The sequence below is a fragment of the Pyrgilauda ruficollis genome, unplaced genomic scaffold (assembly GCF_017590135.1).
Source record: "Pyrgilauda ruficollis isolate IOZ18807 unplaced genomic scaffold, ASM1759013v1 scaffold56, whole genome shotgun sequence".
Classification (NCBI taxonomy): Eukaryota; Metazoa; Chordata; class Aves; order Passeriformes; family Passeridae; genus Pyrgilauda; species Pyrgilauda ruficollis.
This window is the reverse complement of record NW_024527266.1, coordinates 5,437,051-5,457,290: the sequence shown is the minus strand read 5'-3', so window position 1 is coordinate 5,457,290 and position 20,240 is coordinate 5,437,051. Positions and strand designations below refer to the sequence as shown.

Sequence of the window (20,240 nt, the reverse complement as noted above, 5' to 3'; positions counted from 1 at the left end):
CATGTCTGTTCTTGGAGCTCAGGGGTATTGGGAAGGAAAGTTGGCAGCCACCAACTTCCTTTGAAGAATAACAGGCCATTATCACAGAGCTTCAGCTAGTGGTCACATGTCTAGAGTGAACCTACTTTACTGAGTAAGTGTCTCAGGCAAAAAAGACAGAGGAGAATCCAGTTTTGCAGATTGCCATGTTGATATTAAGGATAGTAAAAGAGCTGAATTATTCAGCCTTACTGAGGCTAATATACTTCTGTCTGTGCCAGAAACAGAAAAGAAGGCATATAGAAAAAATGTTCAAAATTAGTAAATAAATAAAAACCAAATTTACACATAATAGCTGCCTTCAGAAACAAGCAGCAATTGAGGAGGAATTTTCAACATACCGATTTTTGTGCCTGCATCTGACATAGGATTCAGTTTATGAACTCCTCTAGATTTTGGAGCCAGATTTCTGCTTTGATTTTTCTTGTTCTCGGTATCATAACTCCCCACCTTCTTTCAATGTGTTCATCAGGGCCTCTTTCACTATGTCTAAGGGCCTCAGGGTAATTTAGTATTAGTGTGATGCTCTCTGATGAAAACCATCAGTACTACTGTTCTCCTCCACAAGTTAAGTCACCATTATAAAATGAGAGTTAAATGAGAATGGGCAAAGACGTTTTGCATGAAAATTGTCTGAAGCTTCAGGTTTCTGAATTGTGGGATGCAGCTTCAATAAACAGTTTCCCATGGAAGTGCTGTGGGACCATAATTTCCCTTTCCTGAGGTTCTGCTGCCACCTTCTGGCTCTCAGTTTTACAACAGGCAGAGGGAGACATTAAACTGGTCCTCTGGAACCAGAAACGCTTGTTTATTGAAGAATGTTCTTATCCGCGTTTAGAATGAGAGTTAAAACTTTCTGAATAAGGGGAAAATATGGATGAGCCCCCGTTTTTTTTCACGGAATACTAGGAGGAAGGTAGGCAGCAGAACCAGGTCAGCTGTTCTCAGTCACGGCTTAAGAAGAAGCAGGGCTCTCTGGTTGTCTGTGTTGTTCTCCTACCTGGAGGAAAAAAGATATTCCAGGATGGAAAGTTTTGACTGGCTTTAGCAAGACACAGTGATCACTTAAACTTTGACCATTCTCGTTTTTGGGGAGATATATTTATTTAGAATCACAATGAAGGAAGGTTTGTTTTTTTTTAATGTGAAAACAAAATAATCAAGTGCTTTTGGGTAGCAGTTTCACTTTAGTTTAGTATGGCTTGGCCACAGTGCCAGGCTTCAGTTAGGCACTAGATGTTAAGCTACTGACATTTGTAGACAATGGCCCTCTGCTCTTCCCAGAACTAACTTGAGTCTTATCAAAACTGCTGCCTCCCTCCTCCTGGTAACTCCCATGTTAAACCAACAAAAACCACTATTCCCGCCTCTCTTATGAGGGATAAAGCCTAATTTGAGGCATCTGATTTACTCCACTGAGGAATAAAAATGTTTAAATTTTACCACCTTACTGCAAATGGACTCTTAGTTAGCAGACGTTGTTTATCTCTCCAGTTATGCTTTGCCTATTCCCTAACGGAGGCAAACAATACAGCAAATTAATGGGATGACTTTAGCAGAGACTTTTAACAGCAGCAGCTCTGGATTCCCGCTGTGCACTAACCCTTGCAATTACTGCCACTGAAATAATTTTTATTCTGCATATCATACCTGAAGCATATGCCCTTCCATTGCCAATCACCATGTGGCAACAGTCTTAAAGGGGGAAACAGTCTGATCAGACTGCCAAGGCTGTGCTCTGCTATGCTGAATAACAAGGGACTTCATCCCTTCTATCCAGGAGTCACCAAAAACTCAAAAGGAAAGAAGGTGGTGATTTCTGAGATTTTAAAGTTTGGGTGTAAATAGAGCCATAACCTAGTTTCTCATGATCTTTCTTCAAAGAGTCAGCTCTTCTCAGAGCCCCCTGAATCTGCACAGTGCTGCGTCCGCTCCACAGTTCCCTGCAACAAGGATAAAGCAGCAAGCAGAAGCCACCATGCTCCATCAGATACAGAAATGCAGAGTCAGATAACTCATCATAACCTTAATTCTGCTGCCTTTCCTGAACAGTCTTTCAAGCAATTCACACCACTACCATATTCTAGTGAAGATTATTCATACTTCTGAAATATCCCATGGTATTCCACATAATCACCGGTACAGTACTGAGTTTTCAAGAGACTTAGTATCAGCACCAAAACAGAAAAGGTTTTGAACTGGACTGGAGACAGAGAACACGGGGGGCATCAGTCAGAAGGAAAGATGCTGTTCTGCACCCAGCTTCTACCACTGGCTGGGGGCAGTGTGAAGGTAGCATGCTGGATCACACAGCAGGTGGATCTCAGAACTGTGTGACTTGTTTTCAAACAGGTAGGTGGCAGGTTTAATGGGTGTCTCACCAGTGCCTGGAGTATCACTGGGCAGCTTGTGGTTCTTCCAAATAAAATCCGGACTGTTAGTCGCCTTGTATGTGTCATTGCTTTGAGTGTTGAAATACAGGAGAGGTTTGAACTACGGATGGGAGGAGGGAAGAAATGCAGTCAGCAGCTGTGTTCTCCCTCTTTCGTCCCTTGCTCCACACTACCCTTAATAAATGTATTGCCCAAACTCAAATTAATTTTCCTGCTACAGTGGTGCATTTCTCAGTGTAGCCATATGTTTGGCTGCCATATTCTTTCTCATTCCTCCCCTCTCTCTGAAAATAAATTTATCAATCCCACAAAATACCAGCTGCACTTCACTTACTGAATCACCAGATTACATCAATCCTGTCAGTCTCCAGCACACCTCACATGACCCCCTTCTGGCACGCACAGAATGCCTTGGCACTCCACCACTCCTGCTGCAGTTATTTTCATCATTCTTATGCAATAGTACAGGGCATTCTGTTTCTCCTTTCATATATAAGGTTGAACAGTTGCACCCTGCACATACGTACATAATTTGCAGTCTGTGATGTGTACAGCACGGTCAGATTGGTATCAATGTCTCCAAATTCATCTAGAGTCACAGGACCCACTACACCTGCAGACACACAAGGAATTAGTTAGAGGGCTTGCATTATCAGAAACACAAATATGGGACAGGAAGGATGGGATAAATAAAAGGATTTCTGATACTTAGGATACTCTTCTTCATGTATGTGCTAGATACATATCAGCTCAGTGTGGTGCTCTTCTTTTAATATCACACTACACTTTCTCTACAAAAGCCAATAAAAAGTGTTGAACTGACAGCATGGAAGAGGAAAGTCTCCCTCTAGCTACAACAAAATATATTTGTCAGATTTGTTCAGCATACCAAGAATGTCAGTCACCTCCCTTGAAGAGACCATTTTGGAAGTGAGAAGCAAAATAGTCTGTTTCCACCTGCAGTTTGAATCTATCAGCAGTAAAGGAAATACAAGGATACTTTCATTCCCTTCATTCTTTTGAAAGCTCTAATAATAATGTTTTAACCACGTTCTTTTTGCCTTTAGCCTCCTCTCTCTGTACATCAGCAAATGTGCACATTGAGAAATTGCCTGTGTAGCACATTACAAAGATTTTAAGGTGGAACTTCCCAAATCCCTCACCTCAGCTTGACTTTCCTTCCATGAAGTCAGTTGCCCCAACATAAGCAGAAGCTTAGCCAATATCCACCACTCCTGAAAGCCTCACCTTCATTTTCCCCTTTATTTATAAGAGGATCTTTTGATCAGCTTCAGATTTTCCTTTTGCTGCTGTTGATGGTGACTCGTTTTATTTCTCCTAAGTTCAGTATCAGCATTATTTTAGTTCAGTAGTTACCTTCGCCCTTTTCACCTCAAAAATTGATGCTAACTTTTTCATGGTCCACCTCCTTAATATCAAAACAATTGTTGTATGAAATCCATACTGTACCAGACTCCATCACAAGGAAGAATGAAGATGATTCAACACCTATCACTTTCAGAATTTTTTTTTAACTACACCTATAAATTATGATGAGCATTACAGTGCTCTATTTTGAATGAGTAAAAACGTTTGTGCAACTTACCTTTCAAACTTAAACAGAAGAGTTTGAAAGGTTTACTGACACTCAGAAAGGGATTCTCCAGGAGGAATTAGTAAACTATATTTTGCTAGGTATGGGATACCAGGATTACAGCAAAGATAAGCCTGCAACCTTTCCTATTTTAGGAAAATCTGAGAAACTTCTACACACATATTTGCTGAATGTAGGTAGGGCATATTCACAAAACTTTCAGTCATCATTTTGGTACAGATCTCTGATATGAAACAACACCTAGGACTATACTTCCAGAGAGATAATGTTTTCAGCTCTTTGCATAAGTTTTGCCTCTGTCTTTTCCTAATGATTGAATTCTGTGATTTTAAGCCCATGGCCTATAAAACAAATGCCCACCGTGCTAGACAACCTGTGAGAGAAACAAGAAAGTTGACTAAGAAGAGCCAGCCCAAAGGCCTACACCCACACTGCAGGCACCCAGGCCTACATGGCTTACATGGTAAACTGGAAAAGGCATTAAAGCTCAGCCAAGTTACTTCAGAGTCATTCTGAACATCAAATACTGAAAAAAAATCCTTGTAAAAATTATATAAAAAGAAAAAAGTCTGGGAATAAAACTCATTGAAAGGCTTGGACTTGTTTAGTGTAGAAGTGACTTGTACTAAGAGAGTTTAAAATGAAATTATTTTCCCCTCATCAATCTATTGAACCCTGCAAAGGATGGTATTTTTTACCTTCAAAAGTGGTATTTCGGAATTCATGGATTAAATTGAAAGGTGACATTGGGATCTGTGAGATGACAAATTTCTTGACACTATGTCCAAACAGCAGCACTGCATTAAAATAGCCAGCAAGAAAGTCATCTTCCATCTAGAAAAAAAAAAAAATCACATTTGAGAGTTCATGTTTCTGCCATAAAGCTATAATAACCTTGATTGGCTCTATTTGGCAGAAGCTCCAGCATAGAATACCAGAATCTGCTGGAGTGAATAGATGGCCAATGTCACATGAGTGTTCTCATTTCAAATAAGAAAGGCAAACAAAATATATTTTTGATGTATGAAGACAGGAAGGTGCTGAAAACTTAAAAGAGGCCAATGTAAAGGTCTGGCATGCTGATCCTGGTGCAAAGGATTCAAAAATCCTACACTGTAGGTTCTTGGCAGTTCTGCTTTGCTAAGTGTGCCCCTGGCTTTGGATTAGAGTTTCTGTGCAGATAATTCAATGTGGAGCCAGCAAGTCTGGGCTTCCCAGTGGCCACAGAAAGGAGCAAGGAGTTGTGCCAGAATTTCCAGCAGCCTGCCATAAAGCTGGCACCCAAAAAGCATTGAGCCCAGGCTGGGGGATCTAGAAGCCCTGTAAATCCAGCCAGAAACTTCAGGCTGTCTGCTGGAGAGCTGGAGCTCAAAGCCACAAATCCTGGGATGGAGAAACTCTACATGAAGGACCTGGTTCCTGGGCAGATGGCAGGAGTATCAGTTTCACTAAACAAATACAGCATTTTCATAGGTTCTGCTTTTCTGGAAATTAAAAAAAAAACCCACTTTATTTCCTATGAAAAAAAAAAAGTCCCTGTTTTTGAAGCTTATCTGGAAAGCCACTGGAAAGAAACTGCAATGGCTGACATCTCTTAGACATATCTGGGCAGATAAATTAGTCAACGATTATTAGTTCTGAACTTTCCATGCTCACATCTCGATTACACGTATAGATGTTTCTTGAGTGATGCCTTGCAGCTACGTGTAAGAGTGTCAGTCACTCAGATGTGGAGTGGAAAAAGCATATGCCTATAAGTCTCCCTCATGCCCTGTGAATATGACACTTGCAGAACAAATTAAAAGTTTGACTTGAACTTCACAAAGCAGGAATATGACATCCTGCAGATTTGCCTTATGATACTGTATTTTGACATCGTTACATCAGGACAAAATACCATCCTGCAATAATATAAAGAAATATCAGCTTAGAAGCATGACAGGGGATGATTACAGCTGCATATTTAGTTTTCATTTCCTCATACACGAACAGGAACGAACCAAATGCAATAATCAGATATAAAATAGCGTTCTTACCAGGATGTCGTCCTCCATCTCTATGTAGTCTCTAATTACAGTATTGTAGCTGTAATTAGCTGGTGGCAGAGTCAGGACAAGTACGTTGTGCATGTAATCAGCTGAGATGTTCTTCTTGAAGTACACGTTACTGCAAAGCAAAGCACAAGAACCTCACGAACACTGAACAACAGGGTCAGTGGTGTATCCATGACAATCAGTCACCTGTTCCCAACAGCACTGTTTTTTAACAGGTTAAAACAGTAGTTCTAAAAATAAAATTTCATCATGCACACAACTCATTCATTCCCTGATGTGCCTAAATATATTATAAGGTAATATCAAGGAGATCTGCCAATCTGACACTCAAAGGTTGTTGCAAACTGTGGTTATTATTGTAACTGTTTGTTTTCTATCCTGTTTATTTCCTCCTTTTTTTTCAAGTGGAGTTCATATTTATTAAAACTCAGTTTCTCTTTGGAATCCACAACACTGCGATCATAGTTTCTTCATGTCACTGTGCCTGTTTCTGAGCTCTTCTGCACTCTTTTTGCTTGTTCCACTAATTTTGATATTTCCTGCTAGAACTGAGCACAGCAGGAGTTGTGCTAAAAGCATTTAACAGGAGGGAATGAAACAACCACAGAGGTGCAAAGAGCAGATTATTGATTCATTTGTTTAATTCAGTGAGATAGGAAGATCAGAGGAAACTGTGTCAACTTGAAAACTCTGCTAAAACAAGCAGATGTTGTAGCTTTCAGGTATCTTTGGTTTCATCACCCTGACAGGCCATCTGGAAGTGCTTCACAGACTGACCATCACCAGATTCACATGTTAAAGAAGAATTTAGGAATAGGTATTAGTGCCAACTGGCAGCATCTGTCATTGCTATGGCTAGATTTATAGAAAGAAAATAATTGTGTGAGCCTTCTCTCATTATTCATGTTTGGTCATCCTTTTATTTTGTCAGTACTGACTGTACAGTACAGTCAGTACTGCATTAAGACTTTTTGGAGACCATAGGCTCTGCTCCATGGCCATCTGATTGGATTCTTACACCAGAGCCCTGAACCTGCCTTTCCCTGAACCTTCTGACTTTCACAATGCACTTTTCACCCTAAAGAATTTCAAAATGTTTTTCATCCAGGCTTGGACTGAACTAGCCAGTTGAAAAGGAAACCTCATTAAACTCCACCAGACTGGATAATCCTCCAGCATCCCACCTCTCTTGAGGGAGGCTTAAAGACTGTGTTTGTGTCCTGCATGCCAGACAGCTCAGAGCTGAAGAAAATTTAAATCTATCATTTTTTCAGAGGCACTTCACTCCTGGAGAAGCATGGACTTTACCTATTCTCCCTTCTACAGCTTGAGTTTTCATCTAATACATCTGTCTGTATTTTGGGTTTTTTTTAAGAAGAATAATGTGATTTGAATACTCAGCAAAATAAGGGGTCTGTAGAAAGTTTAAGAAGGTCAGCATATAAAACAGCCTGAGGCAGCTGGGTATATCAGAAAGATGCACATCACAGCAAAGAATCCCCTAATCACCCTCACCTATTGTAATGCAACAATTATACCTACAACACCAATGTTAAAGCACTCACATACACTGTTCCCATTGTGCATTTGTGTGTTTGCCTCAGGAAAAGCAAATGGGGATTCCTAGTGCCTGGATAAAATTGTGGAATGCCGAAAGCTCTTAGAGACACTTCTGAAAAATAGATATGGTGAACCTGAAAGTGTACAGGATAGAGAAGATCTGTTAAAACCTGAACAGGATCCAGTTTGGAACTAAAGGTTAAATTTCTGAAATCATTAACCCAGAGCTTCTCAGAACTGACCTGTTATGGTCAGCTTTAGGCACAAGAGCTGGTAAGTCCCACTAGCCCTAGAAATTCATGGAATCTTTTTGCCACACCAACAGTGAAGTAAGTAACATGAAGGCATGGGCATACACATTGGCCTTGCAATCATCCATCCATCCATCCATCCATCCCACCAGCACTGCCCCAGGCAATTAACTCTCTCCCAGACTGTGACTTGCTAGGGCAACTGGGACAGTACCCAAAAAACACCTGGTTTAGGTATCTACACTTAGTTGTACCGATGTAATCTCCGCTGTGTCACTTAGGTTTAGGGCCAGAGATCAGCTCTCAATCCTCACATAGAGGATACCACTGGTAAAGCCAATTTATGTCAGATGTCTTCTATAAAGGGTTTTGTAAAATTCAACAATAGAAAACTTAGGTTGTATGGTAAGAAACTTCTCTGAGAAGTTATGTTTCTGTGGTTATAAAGATATTGAAGAGATAGTTATAAAGTGCAAGAATTATAAACTGGGAGAACAGTTATATCACATAATTAATTTTAAAATTGAATAAATGGAGTCTAGAAAAATATACTGTAAATCCTATTTACATAATTGTCTGGTTGGGCAGAGTGTATGAAAAATGTACCATATCTCAAATGGACCATATCTCATGGTCATTCTGACTTTGGACTTTGCTTCTTTCATGGTTTTCTGCACTGAGGAGCCCACAAGAAGACATTAAACCTACCTGTCCTGCCGCTGCCTTAGAAAAATATTATATGAACCAAAAGGGGATGTGCCATGAATTAAACACTACACACCATATATAAATGGCAAGACATGAGGAAAGATGGCAATAGAAAACATTCCGTGAAAGAGCATTTCTTCAACAAAACAATTCCACTCAGACTATTTCCATGACCTATATCCATCAGCAAATTGCAGAGAAAAGAAGAAAAGCAAAGGTGATACTTTACTTGAAGAGATCTATTAGGATGATAACGATGTCATTATCCACCTTCTCCGTCCCTAGGTCTGAGCTGACGTTCTCTGGAGAGCCACACATGATGATCACTACAAAATGGGCAAAAATGGAGACAGGTTGGTGAGATTTACAGACAAGAAGAGGATGTCTGCCTGCTCCTCCATGTTTAAGTAGCAGGCAGTAGAGCAACTCTGGGCTAAGGCACATTATTTGCGCTGTACTGGGGCCAAGGCACAGAGCTCCAGCCTCTCTGCAGTAAAACCAGGATAACTGAGGGGAAGTGGTAAAAGGTGCTTCAACACCTGCACCATTTTCTGTCTGATTGCATCAGAGCACTACCATTATCTCACTCAAATAAGCATTAGGAGTTGTGGTGCCAGAACAGCTACTCAATATGAACATTTCTAGGTTAAATGGCATTTGAGTAATGATTCCATTAGCTTGCTTACTCTCACACTCACTTGGCCTGCTGATGCCAGGTGCTTAGTCTTAGGAGAAGATGAGGTATTTATTCATTCATATTTCTAGTTTAGATGAATCATTTCCTGAAGTGCCCCTTGAAGTCAAAATGAGGTCCATAAATGTACCAGGGCTGCAAACACATGAATGATAGAGAGCTTGCAGTATTTATATTCTTGTAGTATTCAAAGCCCTTCTTAGAGAAATTGTGAACCCTGGATTTCTGAATCTCCCACAAGAAAGAGTTTGTGGTTAGATGGGATAATTTACCCCAAAAGCCCTCTGGAATCATGATATTCCCCCATATTTTATGAGGATGAAGTGAGGAATCTAGGAACTTTGTGCCATTTTATCTTTACATCCCTGTAGAATGGTGTATCTTTGTTTCCCCCATTTCTGGTGAAAGGCTTTCCCTATAACCTAACTAAGGGATGGGTTTGAGTTCCTTGGAAAAGCAACTTACTTGCAGGGACAGTGCAGCCTCAACCCCTCCTTACCATTGCTCTTCCGGTTTGGATTTTTCACAGTTTTTCTAAGCAGCTCCGGAGTTCTCAAAATATCCTTGAACTTGAGTTTTTCAGAGAACTCTGTGATTCCAGCATCTAAAGCATTCATGTACCTGGCACAATGGAGCAAAGATATTGTCAGGAAATTGCTAACTCCTCATATTTTCCTAAATCAACCATAGTGCAAGATAGGCTGTTCAGAGCACACAAGAGTGATATGATATGATATGATATATGATATGATATGAGCTGATATGAAACCTTTTCTGAAGCAATAAAAGTGAAAGAATCAATACATGGCATGAAAAATGCAGAAATGCTTGGAAAGTCAACCAGAGGTATTTGAGCATGGTTATAGAAAGGATGAATTTAGAAAATGCAAAAATTTAATAAGACATTAACAATTTAAAAAAAATAAATCAGGGATATGAGGAAACTGCAGGAAGTGAGACTAACAGGGAGGCAGAGCCAGGACACTCTGCTATTTAAGACATCAGTGGTAATGTAAGAAGGCACATCTGAAGGTCCAAAGGACTAAACAGGAATTACAGAAAGAACTGAGATAAAAACCACACAAGTACCCTGACTGTGAGAGAAGTAAAGGAAGAAAAGCAGCAACAAAAAACTTATACAGAGCCACTTAAAACTTGAAGAGAAAAATGAGCTCAGCAAAAAAAGCAAGCAAGTAAAGTTTGCTAAAAGATTAAGGAAAAACAGTCAACTCCCAAATTTTACTTTTGCTTCAATATGCTATTTCTGAGAAGAGATATGCTATCTAAAATAAAGTTAATGCAGAAGGGAAACCAAAAGAACTTTCTTTATTTCAAACTACATAACCTTTGATCTACCAGCACTGAGATCTCAGTCCTATGAGCTACCAAATAGCTTTTGCTTCCTTTTTTCTTTTTTTTTTTCTTCAGGAACAGAAACATTAACTGCTAATTTACAGAAATATATGCATAGTTGAAACATAACCTGATTTTGCTATCACTGTGGGTATTAATTTATTTTTATATGTTTATGGGAAAAAACAATTAGCTCGTGCAGTAATACTCGTGCTTTAGAGAAAATGGATCTTTTTAAATTAGACTTCAAAAACCTTCACGTTGACAGTTTCTATTAAGGCAGAATGAGATGCATGGTTACAACTAAATTAGGATGAAAAGTGGGCAGAGATACAAAATTAATTTTTTTGTTGTTAATTCAGCAATAAAAAGACTTGAACAATTCTGAAGTCATAAAGAAGGTCCTGATCAGAAGCATTAAAAAAAGTGAAATAAGAAATGCTTGGAAAGGTCAGAAATAACTTCCATGCAATTATTTCACTGAAAGGTATGAAACCTGCAGAATTAAAGGGATTTAGCTAAAGTGTGTGTAGTGCATTGGCAATTACAGCTGCAAATGTGGAGGAGTATGGACTGTAGTAAGAGGTGAACGAAGTGATATTTCAAAGCATCAAAGAGAGGTAATCACAGCAATTACATCATGTGATCAAGTTGCTATCTATACTAAGAAAGAAGAAGGAAAAAATAAAAGTCCATCAATACCTACAGAAGAGTTAAATGGAGATAAGATTTTAGGGCTCCTAATTCAGAAAAAAAACCTCTTTTAATTCTGTATCCAAAATATTCCATGTTTCTATCAATCTGAAGCACACACAGTCATAAATTTTGCTTAGAATTCTCCAGGTCTCTCAGGTTATGAATTAGAAATACATATAATAGTTATTTCCATGACCTTTTTGCTACTACTCAGCTACATTTATAAAATTAGTAGGAGAAATGAGATTTTTTTTTAATTAATCAGTTTTTTATATCCCAAACTTGGAAAAAAAAAAAAACCAAAGCAGCATAGACACACTCACCTGAGCTGAAAGTTAAATAAGACTCAAAAATAGAAAAGTAATTCTAAATACCGGTATATTCAAGAGCCTATTTGTCTAAAAGCAGCCTTTGTTTTCAGGCAAGGAGAAAACCCAGCATTTCTGAGAACCAAACACAGCCTGATGTTTCAAATCACAAAATGAAAGCTGTCTCCTTTGTTCCAAACTGGTGAGAATATAGCTTAAACTCTGCAATCACTGGGGTAATTTTGCTTGAAGAAATGTAAAGTTTGAATTTTGTAAATAGCACCTACTGATTGAAGCCATTAATGTGGAGAAATATTTTAAGAGCTTAGTAAGACCCCTGACCTAAAAAGGCATCTATGGGGAGCCTGTGGAGCCTCTCATGTCACACTATTTATATTAAGTAGGCTGTAAACAAGTGTTTTCATCACAGACAACATGTGGGCTATGTTGTCCAAAGGAAAAGCAAAAGCTTGCAAATATTTAAAATAGACTGAGAGAAACATTCAGGTTAAGTGGTACAGCTAAAAGCTACAATTCATCTTTTTCTTCTCTCGTTCCTTGGTAGTAGTGAGGCACCTCCCAAAGTGTAGGACTGAGAGACCACTTTGCAGAAACCATGTCTGAGGGTAGAGACAGCATTTATCAACAGCTGGGTCAGAGGTGAATCCAGATCTTACCAGAAGCATGCCTCTGAGGTTTCAGCTCTCTTGTAAATGTAGACAGATTCCCAGGTTGTGGTTTTGAATGGCAGCTTAGAATGTCTCCAAAAATGAAAGAAGAATTGGTTCAGTTTCCTGGCTGGGGTCAGAAGGCGGGTTAGGTTTTCTTTGTAGTCACAGGACAGTCCAAAACTCCCTACAGAGATCAGAGGCAGGCTCAGTATTGTTTCAAGTCTGAAGGAAGAGATAAGAGGACAAGTCTGAACAGATTGCTGTTGCACCAAGGCAGCTACCGATTTCCATCCTCACCTCCCTCTCCTCTTGTGCCCTGAGTTAGTTTAACACAATCTGAACACAAACCAGAAGGTTCCTCAAGTACACAAGCAGACTTCAAGTCAATATTGGTACCAAAAAGCCCAGTTGAACTACTCTAGGCATCTTCTCACTCTGTCCCCAGTTACCCCTCCCCTTTTGGGTACCACACACCATTTCAGCCCCAAGGGTTGTGACAGAGTCCAAAGACTCAAAACAGGCTTCTGCTACCTGGCTGCCATTACCATGGGATGGATTTAATCTCCCTATTGGGACAGTGCTGCAGGGTGACAGCTTTTTGCCATCAAAAAAGATTTACTTTTACAATTCAAAGGAAAAATCTTTTCATTTCACAAAGGTGTATTTTAGGAGCTGTGCAACAGCAGCAGTCAGGGAGAAAAAATTAAGGCAACCCTATGCTGACAAGGAATTTGTAAAACAAAGACCATTTTATACACAGAGACAGTAAGCTTTTCAGGACAAAAGTATATTCCTGGATGTTGCGATGTAATCGGACTAAACTCAAAGTATTTTTGTTCTTGTATGCTATTTTCTTATAACAGGAAATTTTGCCTGCAAAAACCATGGCCGTAAGAGCTGTTGGCATTACTGTGACAAAATTTTATTTTCCAGGTAAAGTTCACTTACCTAATTACAGGGTTTTTACTTATTGCAGTGGAAACAGTAGAAACAGACATAGATGATGTAATAAATAATGACAGGGAGAGTATTTCACTAATTAAACAGGTTTTGGTTTTTTTTCCTGACAGACTTAAAATAGAAGAGAATAGATTATTTCAGTTAAAAGGGACCTATAAAAATCATACAGTCCTGATTATTTCAGGACTGACCAAAAGCTACAGCATGTTATTCATAGAAACACAGAATGGTTTGGGTTGGAAGAATCCTTACAGATCATCTTGTTCCAAACCCCCTGCCATGGACAGGGACACCTTCCACGAGAGCACTTACTAACTGCATTGTCCAAATGCCTTTTAAACATAACAAGCTTAAGGTATGACCCATCTCTCTAGGAAGCCTGTTCCAGTGTTCAGCCATGCTCCTGCTAAAAACATGCTTCCTAATGTCCAGCCTATATACACAGCTTTGAATCATTCCCACTTGTCCTGCTGCTGAGTCCTAGGAAGAAGAGATCAGCACCTCCATCTACACTTGCCCTTCTCAGGAAGCTGTAGAAAGAAAGGTCTCCCCTCAGCCTCCTTTTCTCCAAACCCAGTGCCCTCAGCTCCTCACAGGACATGCCTTTCAGCCCTTTCACCAGTTTTGTAAACATTCAAAGACCTTCACATCTTTCTGAAATTGTGGGGCCCAGAACTACATGCAGTCCTCAAGGTGAGGCCACACCACTGCTGAGTACAGCTGGATAATCACCTCTCCTGACCAGCTGTTGATGCTGTGTCTGATGCACCCCAGGGTAGGGCTTGCCCTCTGTGGTGCCTGGGCACACTGCTGACTTTGGGGGTGCCAATCAGCACCCCCAGATCCCTTTCTGCAGGGTTGCTCTCCAGCTGCTCCTCAATCAATCATTCAACTTACTGTCAGGAATTAGCAGTTTCCCTAGTAAAGTTGGGTTTTATCCATGGGATTTGGAAGGGGATTTTTTTCCACCTACCAAACAGGGTGGCTATGCATAAAAGTCTTACTGCCTTGACTGTAGACCTCAAAGTGTCTGATACACTCTAAACACCAATGTCTCTGCAGGTTTGTTGCTCACAAAACAACTTTGTTCAGCAGCTGACATCTTTAACATCACAATATAAGGGGGAAGAATTGGTACTTACGAGACCATTTGGAAGGTGGCATAAGTGCAAGCGGGTCCTATGACAGCACAGCCAAGTGTGCCAGAATCCTGCAAGGAATCAAAGAGTGTCATTTGGTATTAAGCAGAGGACTGGCAGAGAGAGGAGGATGGGAGAATGAAGAAAATTGTAGTATATGAGGAGTCGCAGAATTTACCTAACAAAAGCAAGAGAAGAGAGGAGCCTCGTGTCTCCACACACGGAGAGTTCTCAACACTACAGAAAGTTTAAAAGAACAAACATAAAGGGAAGAGGAAAAAAAATCACAGAAAGCCAAAAAAAGACAGAGTATGACATTTGTTAAGACACAGACAGCAAGTAAGCATTAAAATATTGTTATAGTTGCACATTTGAAATTACACCCAAGAATAGTTTGCATTTGCTGAAGACAGGGTGGTTGGTATTACAAGGTCCTGTGTATCAGAAAAATTATTAAATAAGTGCACATGAAACTAGTATTTTAAAAGATCCTTCCATGACCATCAAATGAGGCCTGACCTGTATCTTTGTGTGTCATGAGGAACAACTTCTTAGCAAAGACTACAGAATGGTCATAGATTAGTAGACTTGAAAATTTTCATTGGATTGACCAAGTTTCACTCAGAGGTATGAAAATCTTCAGAAACTCAGCTTCTTGTAATGTACCGATTTTAACTGAAGCTTTTCCTCATATTAAAAGTTTCTCTCACGTGACTTCTGTGATTTCTAGTGAGAAGCAAGCACTTAATCTTTGCCCTTTGGGCATAGTTCCATAACCATTTCATTGGTAACAGTGCCAGCCTAATGAGTTCTCTGCCTACGTCCCCATCCTAACCACAGCTCTCTCTTTTGTGTATTGTGGAAACTGATGGCGAACCAGATCAGGATGTAATCCAGTTGGAAACTGACCTTTTTACTCTCCTTGGGCTGTTTTGAATATTTGAGTTGTTGGTTTAGTTTTTTAGTTAATTGTTATTTGCAATGTTTTTAATGGATTGCTTTGGCTGTCTGACCACACAAAGAGTTGTGAGGATATAAAAAGGATGTAACTTAAGCACAGGAAAAGGAGCCAAAAGCTGAAGGCAGTCTCTGGGAAGCATTCACAGAATCTCTCTCCAGTATTTGCCTGCTTCTTTTCACAAAACATACAGGAACATCTTCTCTTTAGAAACTTCACTTTCCTGTCAAATTTCTTTGGAACTGAATAGCAGGATCAAAGTTTTAGAAGGAAAGACAGAGACACACACGCACACCCAGGCAGAAGGAAAGAAGTCTGCTACTCACATAAATGGTTTTGATGAGCTCCACACCTTCACAGGTGCTGGTACGGCAGGCTTGTGAGACATAGAATGATGAATTAAAGGGGTGGAAGAAGGCTTTCACTGTAACATTTTCTCCTGTAGCACAAATGTAAAAGCAAACAGCATCATAAATTGCAGGTAACCACTAATACACTATTATCCCTCTCCTTCTGACACAGATCTGAGCAGCATTGTACTCTGAGGTCTCCCTGCTTCTGCAAAGTCTACCTACAACGTACCCCCACTACTATGGATGTGACTGTGAAGTCCGCTCCAAGGTGGACTGCTGACTTCTGTTGAGTGTTAGTATTTCTTTTATTATTTCCTTGGAATCTCTTTTTCCCATTATATTCTAGAGAGTGACAGTAGATTGGTGATGTTGAAAGGAGAGGTAAGATATCAAAATAAATCAAAGCAATATGACTCTAAAGGAAGGAAAATATGGACTGCAGATTCTTCACACTTCAGATCGTGATGTGATCAACAGATAGGGTCAAGAGGAAAATTATTTTCAGAAAGTAGAGGCTAATCCAGTCAGGAGAGGAAGCAAGGGCAACTCAATTACTGCACAAGATGGCTCACTGGTCTTGTCTGATCCAGTTCAATAACTTCCACATTACCAAACCCAGCTGAACATCTCCAGAGAAGCATGCAGGAAGAGTCTGCCCAAACACCATGAAAATATATATGGTTCTGCCTGTTTGTAGAGCACTTCTATTTATACAAAGAGAGGTCATTATTTCCATAAGATCTACATAAGATAGGCAAGCAAGGAGTCTGTCTGAGAAGCACCTTGCTAAAGGTCAGATAAGCATAAAACTGCGACGCAAAGTGTGACAAGATATCACAGGAAGAGAGGGGTAACCAACACCCATTGGCTTACCTGTCATCTGGAATTCCTTTTGTACCCTTTCCAAGGCTTGTTGCACAGCTAACTTCAAACTACCAGTACTTAATGGGAAATCCGAGTAATTCATGAGCATCACATTGATCCCATAACTGTTGTTGCTACACTGATTTGAACCCTCTTTCTTCAGCAGCTGCAGTGAGGAAAACAAAGGCCAAATGGCCAGCAGCAATACCAGTTCCTTCATCATTGCTCAGTTTAGACCCATTGTGTGTGCTCTCCCACTTCTTTTTGTCTTCTCTTTCTTTCAGATACTCTACATTGATTTTGTTCCTGGATAGAAAGAAAGAAAGATTTCCAGTCCGTAGATTCAAAGACAGGCTGTGCGATCCTTCTCTCCTGCACTTCCCTATCTCCTTCCCTGCCTTCACCTCTGCCCGTCCCTCCAGTGCAGTAGGTGGCACTTCAAGGTGAAAAACTAACAGCAGCAAAACTCAGGAAAAAAGAGAGGCTAAAGGTTGCTGAGAATGTTTGCTCATGGAAAGGCTGAGGCTATAAACTGAAACATTACCAGAAACCTTGCATGGTAAGTGCACTAACTCTTCATCACATGCATAAGCTGAGAGGAGGAAGAGGAGGGGACAAATGAACCACAAAGACAACTCTTCAAAATGGAAATAAAATATAAGGTCTGTTAAAGCCTAGAGGAAAACAGATGGTTACTTCATGTTTGCATTGCCCTACATCTCTCGATTACATTGCCACACCATCTCTGCTGATTGAGCTCATAAATAGAGGGTGTATTTTCTTCTGAGATAAATTACTAATTTCATTCCTTTAGCTTGTAACAGTGAAGTACTTTTTGTGTTGGCAAAAATGTCCCACTTACAGTCCTTCAGACCTTTCTTTCTTCTTACAGACTGAGTACAAGGATTGTCCACTCATTCTCACCCAGCACTGTGCACCAAAGTGCCCCAGGTCTGCCCCAGACACGTCTGCTCTCATCACCCTTTCCCACCTCCTCAAATGGGGCCCTAGATAGTCATACTTTATGTGATGAACCTTTTGCATCAGGTAAGGATTAGCAAAGCTGAAGGTTTCTCAGACCTGCAGGACCAAAGCTAAATTTTAAACGGCATCACTTAAAAAACCCCACAAAACAACAAACAACAAACAAACAAACAAACAAACAAACCCCACCAACCCACAAGCCTTATGGAAAACTCTAGGCATTCTAGGCACAAAGTAAACAAATTTAAATAAAGTATAGAGTGTGCTTTTGCTGAATATGGGATGTTTATGCACACATTCAACAGGTTCTGTTTTTCTACTGAAACCTACACTGAGGCTGTCAGATAATAAATCAGTTAACCTTTATTACCTTCCTGAAATAATTTTAAGACATATAATGAAAATAATCAGAAACAATGTAAGTAACAGGGCTTGGGTTATAAAACAAGACTGCAATTTCATGGCTTCTTTCAAAGCCTATATTTAGAAGGTATTGAATACACCTCAGATATTTTTGCACAGACCTTTTTATGTGATTCTGTTGTAACACCAAATTACTCTTGCTTGAATCTTTCTAATACCCAGAGAAGACCATGATCCAGCATTTAAAAGTAGATAATAAATATCTCTGCATATTTAATCTAGCATTTAATTAATAATACAGTAATTCTGAATTAACAGTCTGTCATGTAAACACGTGGACTAGTATGGCTGGCTAGAACCACAGATTGAGAATAGAACACAGCTTTCCATGTGGAGATCATCTGCTCATCACTGGCTCATTTTATAGGTATTTCCAATGTCCTTGAAACTTATCCCATATAAGTCAATAAGAGATTTATCATTAACTTCAGCAGAGCAGGATTTGCATTTTTGTACTCTTCTTAGCCTATCTGGGAGAAACAGTCAGCATGAATAATGCAACTAGAACTGAGTATTTTACACAGCTGGTCACACAGGGAGTATGTAATGGCATTGAAGTCTCCCTGGCTTTGTAGCTATTAATGTATTTATTTGGTTTTCTTAGCAGGTTGAAACTGTCCTTTAAAAACAAAAGTAAAATCAACGATAGTCTTATCGCAGCATTTCTATTTACTCTCTCCCTTGTCCTACACCATCACAATGCCAGAATATTATATAAATTAATTGTTGACTTATCAACTTTTTAATTGCCTGGTGTGTGTGTAGTCTCTCAATGAATTCCCATGACAGAACAATCTGGTGATGTGGAGCAGCAGGGAATGTGGCAGGAGGCAGCAGCTAGGATGAAACAAGCTGTCCATGAAACCTGCCAAACACCACACTTTCCCTTGTACCCTGGGGCTTTGGACATCAAACACAGTTGCCTGGCAGACTGATCAGTAACATCTGCCTCATGGCATAAGAGAGACAAAGAAAAGCTGTGTAATTGCAATGTAAATATGACAGTTACTGATACTATAGATGTTCATGAGGGTGGAGAGAAGAAAAAGCAAATAAATGAGTCAGATGTGTAAAGCACAAAATTTGATAGGCTTGCCACAAGGAAAAAAAAATCTTCTGTAAGTTTGTCCTTGTTGCTGCCTCTGCTTAAGGCATTGTTAGCCCTGAGGAATAGAAGGGATGAGACACAAATGCCAGTCCATTCATAGAGTCCTGGCTGCAGAACACAGTTAAGTTCCCAAGGAGCCAAATTCATCGAATTCCTTCATAAGGTCCAATCCAGCAGTTTATAAACCCAAGAGGTTAACAGTGATACAAACCAGCCAGCTACTCAAAGAAACCTTCCATAGCTCTCTAGAGCACTCTCCCCACTATCTCAGTAACTTTTCTCCAACCATGAGCCAGCTCTCACACTTCCAAGATTAGTCAGAGAAAGATACAGTTCAGAAACTCAGAAGACAAATGATGTGTTGGAGGCAAAAAGAAAGCTTTTTGAATCCTGTAGGTGACTGCAGTTTTAACTAGAAATACTGGCTTACAACAGAACTACAGGTAATGGGAGCATCCTGAAAGCAAATGCAAATAACTCTGCCTTCCTCTGAAAGAGTGTTTCTCATGGGTGGAGAAACAGAGCAAGAAATTCAAACACCAGCAATATCCTACCTAAGGTAACCTCTCCTGACAATCCACAAAACATTTTTAAAGCACATCTTTTAGAACTATTTATTCTCCCTTAAAAGTTCTGAGATTTAATCACCTCCTAAGGAATAAGGTGCTAAAAACCAGCATCTGACATCCCCCGTGCAATTCTTTTTAGCTGTCGCTTCTAGGCATCAGCTACTGCTATAATCTTGGCAGAAAGGTAAAATAGATCCTCAGTGTTACATAACTTCACTACGTGCAAGTGTCTTTCCAAGAAGTCAGTTCTTAGGTGAACATCAGCTTGAGACCCTCATCTTTGTAATCCTAGCATGATTAACAGCTCATGGAGGTCTCCCCTTGAATCACTGTAGTTTATCACTTATTTTGGCTTCAGCATCACAGGGATGATCCAGATTCAGATAGGCAGGGCCTGTATTTATTTGTCTGAAGAAAAAAATTCAGTTCTTCACCAACATTACCTGTCCATATACTGTATAGCTACAAAACAGCCTAATAGTTCTCTTTAGGTAATCTTATAGTCAGTGTTAGATTAGAAATACCACCTCAAATTAACTC

The 20,240-nt window shown here is 39.8% G+C and overlaps 1 protein-coding gene across 1 annotated transcript in view; it reads right to left on the bottom strand.

Annotated features, from left to right (window-relative positions):
* Positions 1 to 16,839, bottom strand: part of GUCY2C (guanylate cyclase 2C) — a 43,051-nt gene extending 26,212 nt beyond the window's left edge. Inside the window, exons 1-10 of the mRNA XM_041481502.1 lie at positions 16,626 to 16,839; positions 15,726 to 15,838; positions 14,445 to 14,512; positions 12,349 to 12,564; positions 9,814 to 9,935; positions 8,850 to 8,946; positions 6,084 to 6,213; positions 4,746 to 4,881; positions 2,960 to 3,045; positions 2,421 to 2,532 (exon numbers count right to left, since the gene is read on the bottom strand). Of these exons, the coding sequence (XP_041337436.1) occupies positions 2,421 to 2,532; positions 2,960 to 3,045; positions 4,746 to 4,881; positions 6,084 to 6,213; positions 8,850 to 8,946; positions 9,814 to 9,935; positions 12,349 to 12,564; positions 14,445 to 14,512; positions 15,726 to 15,838; positions 16,626 to 16,839 (1,294 nt within the window). The remainder of the gene's footprint in view (positions 1 to 2,420; positions 2,533 to 2,959; positions 3,046 to 4,745; positions 4,882 to 6,083; positions 6,214 to 8,849; positions 8,947 to 9,813; positions 9,936 to 12,348; positions 12,565 to 14,444; positions 14,513 to 15,725; positions 15,839 to 16,625) is intronic.
* Between the last annotated feature and the right edge of the window lie 3,401 nt (positions 16,840 to 20,240).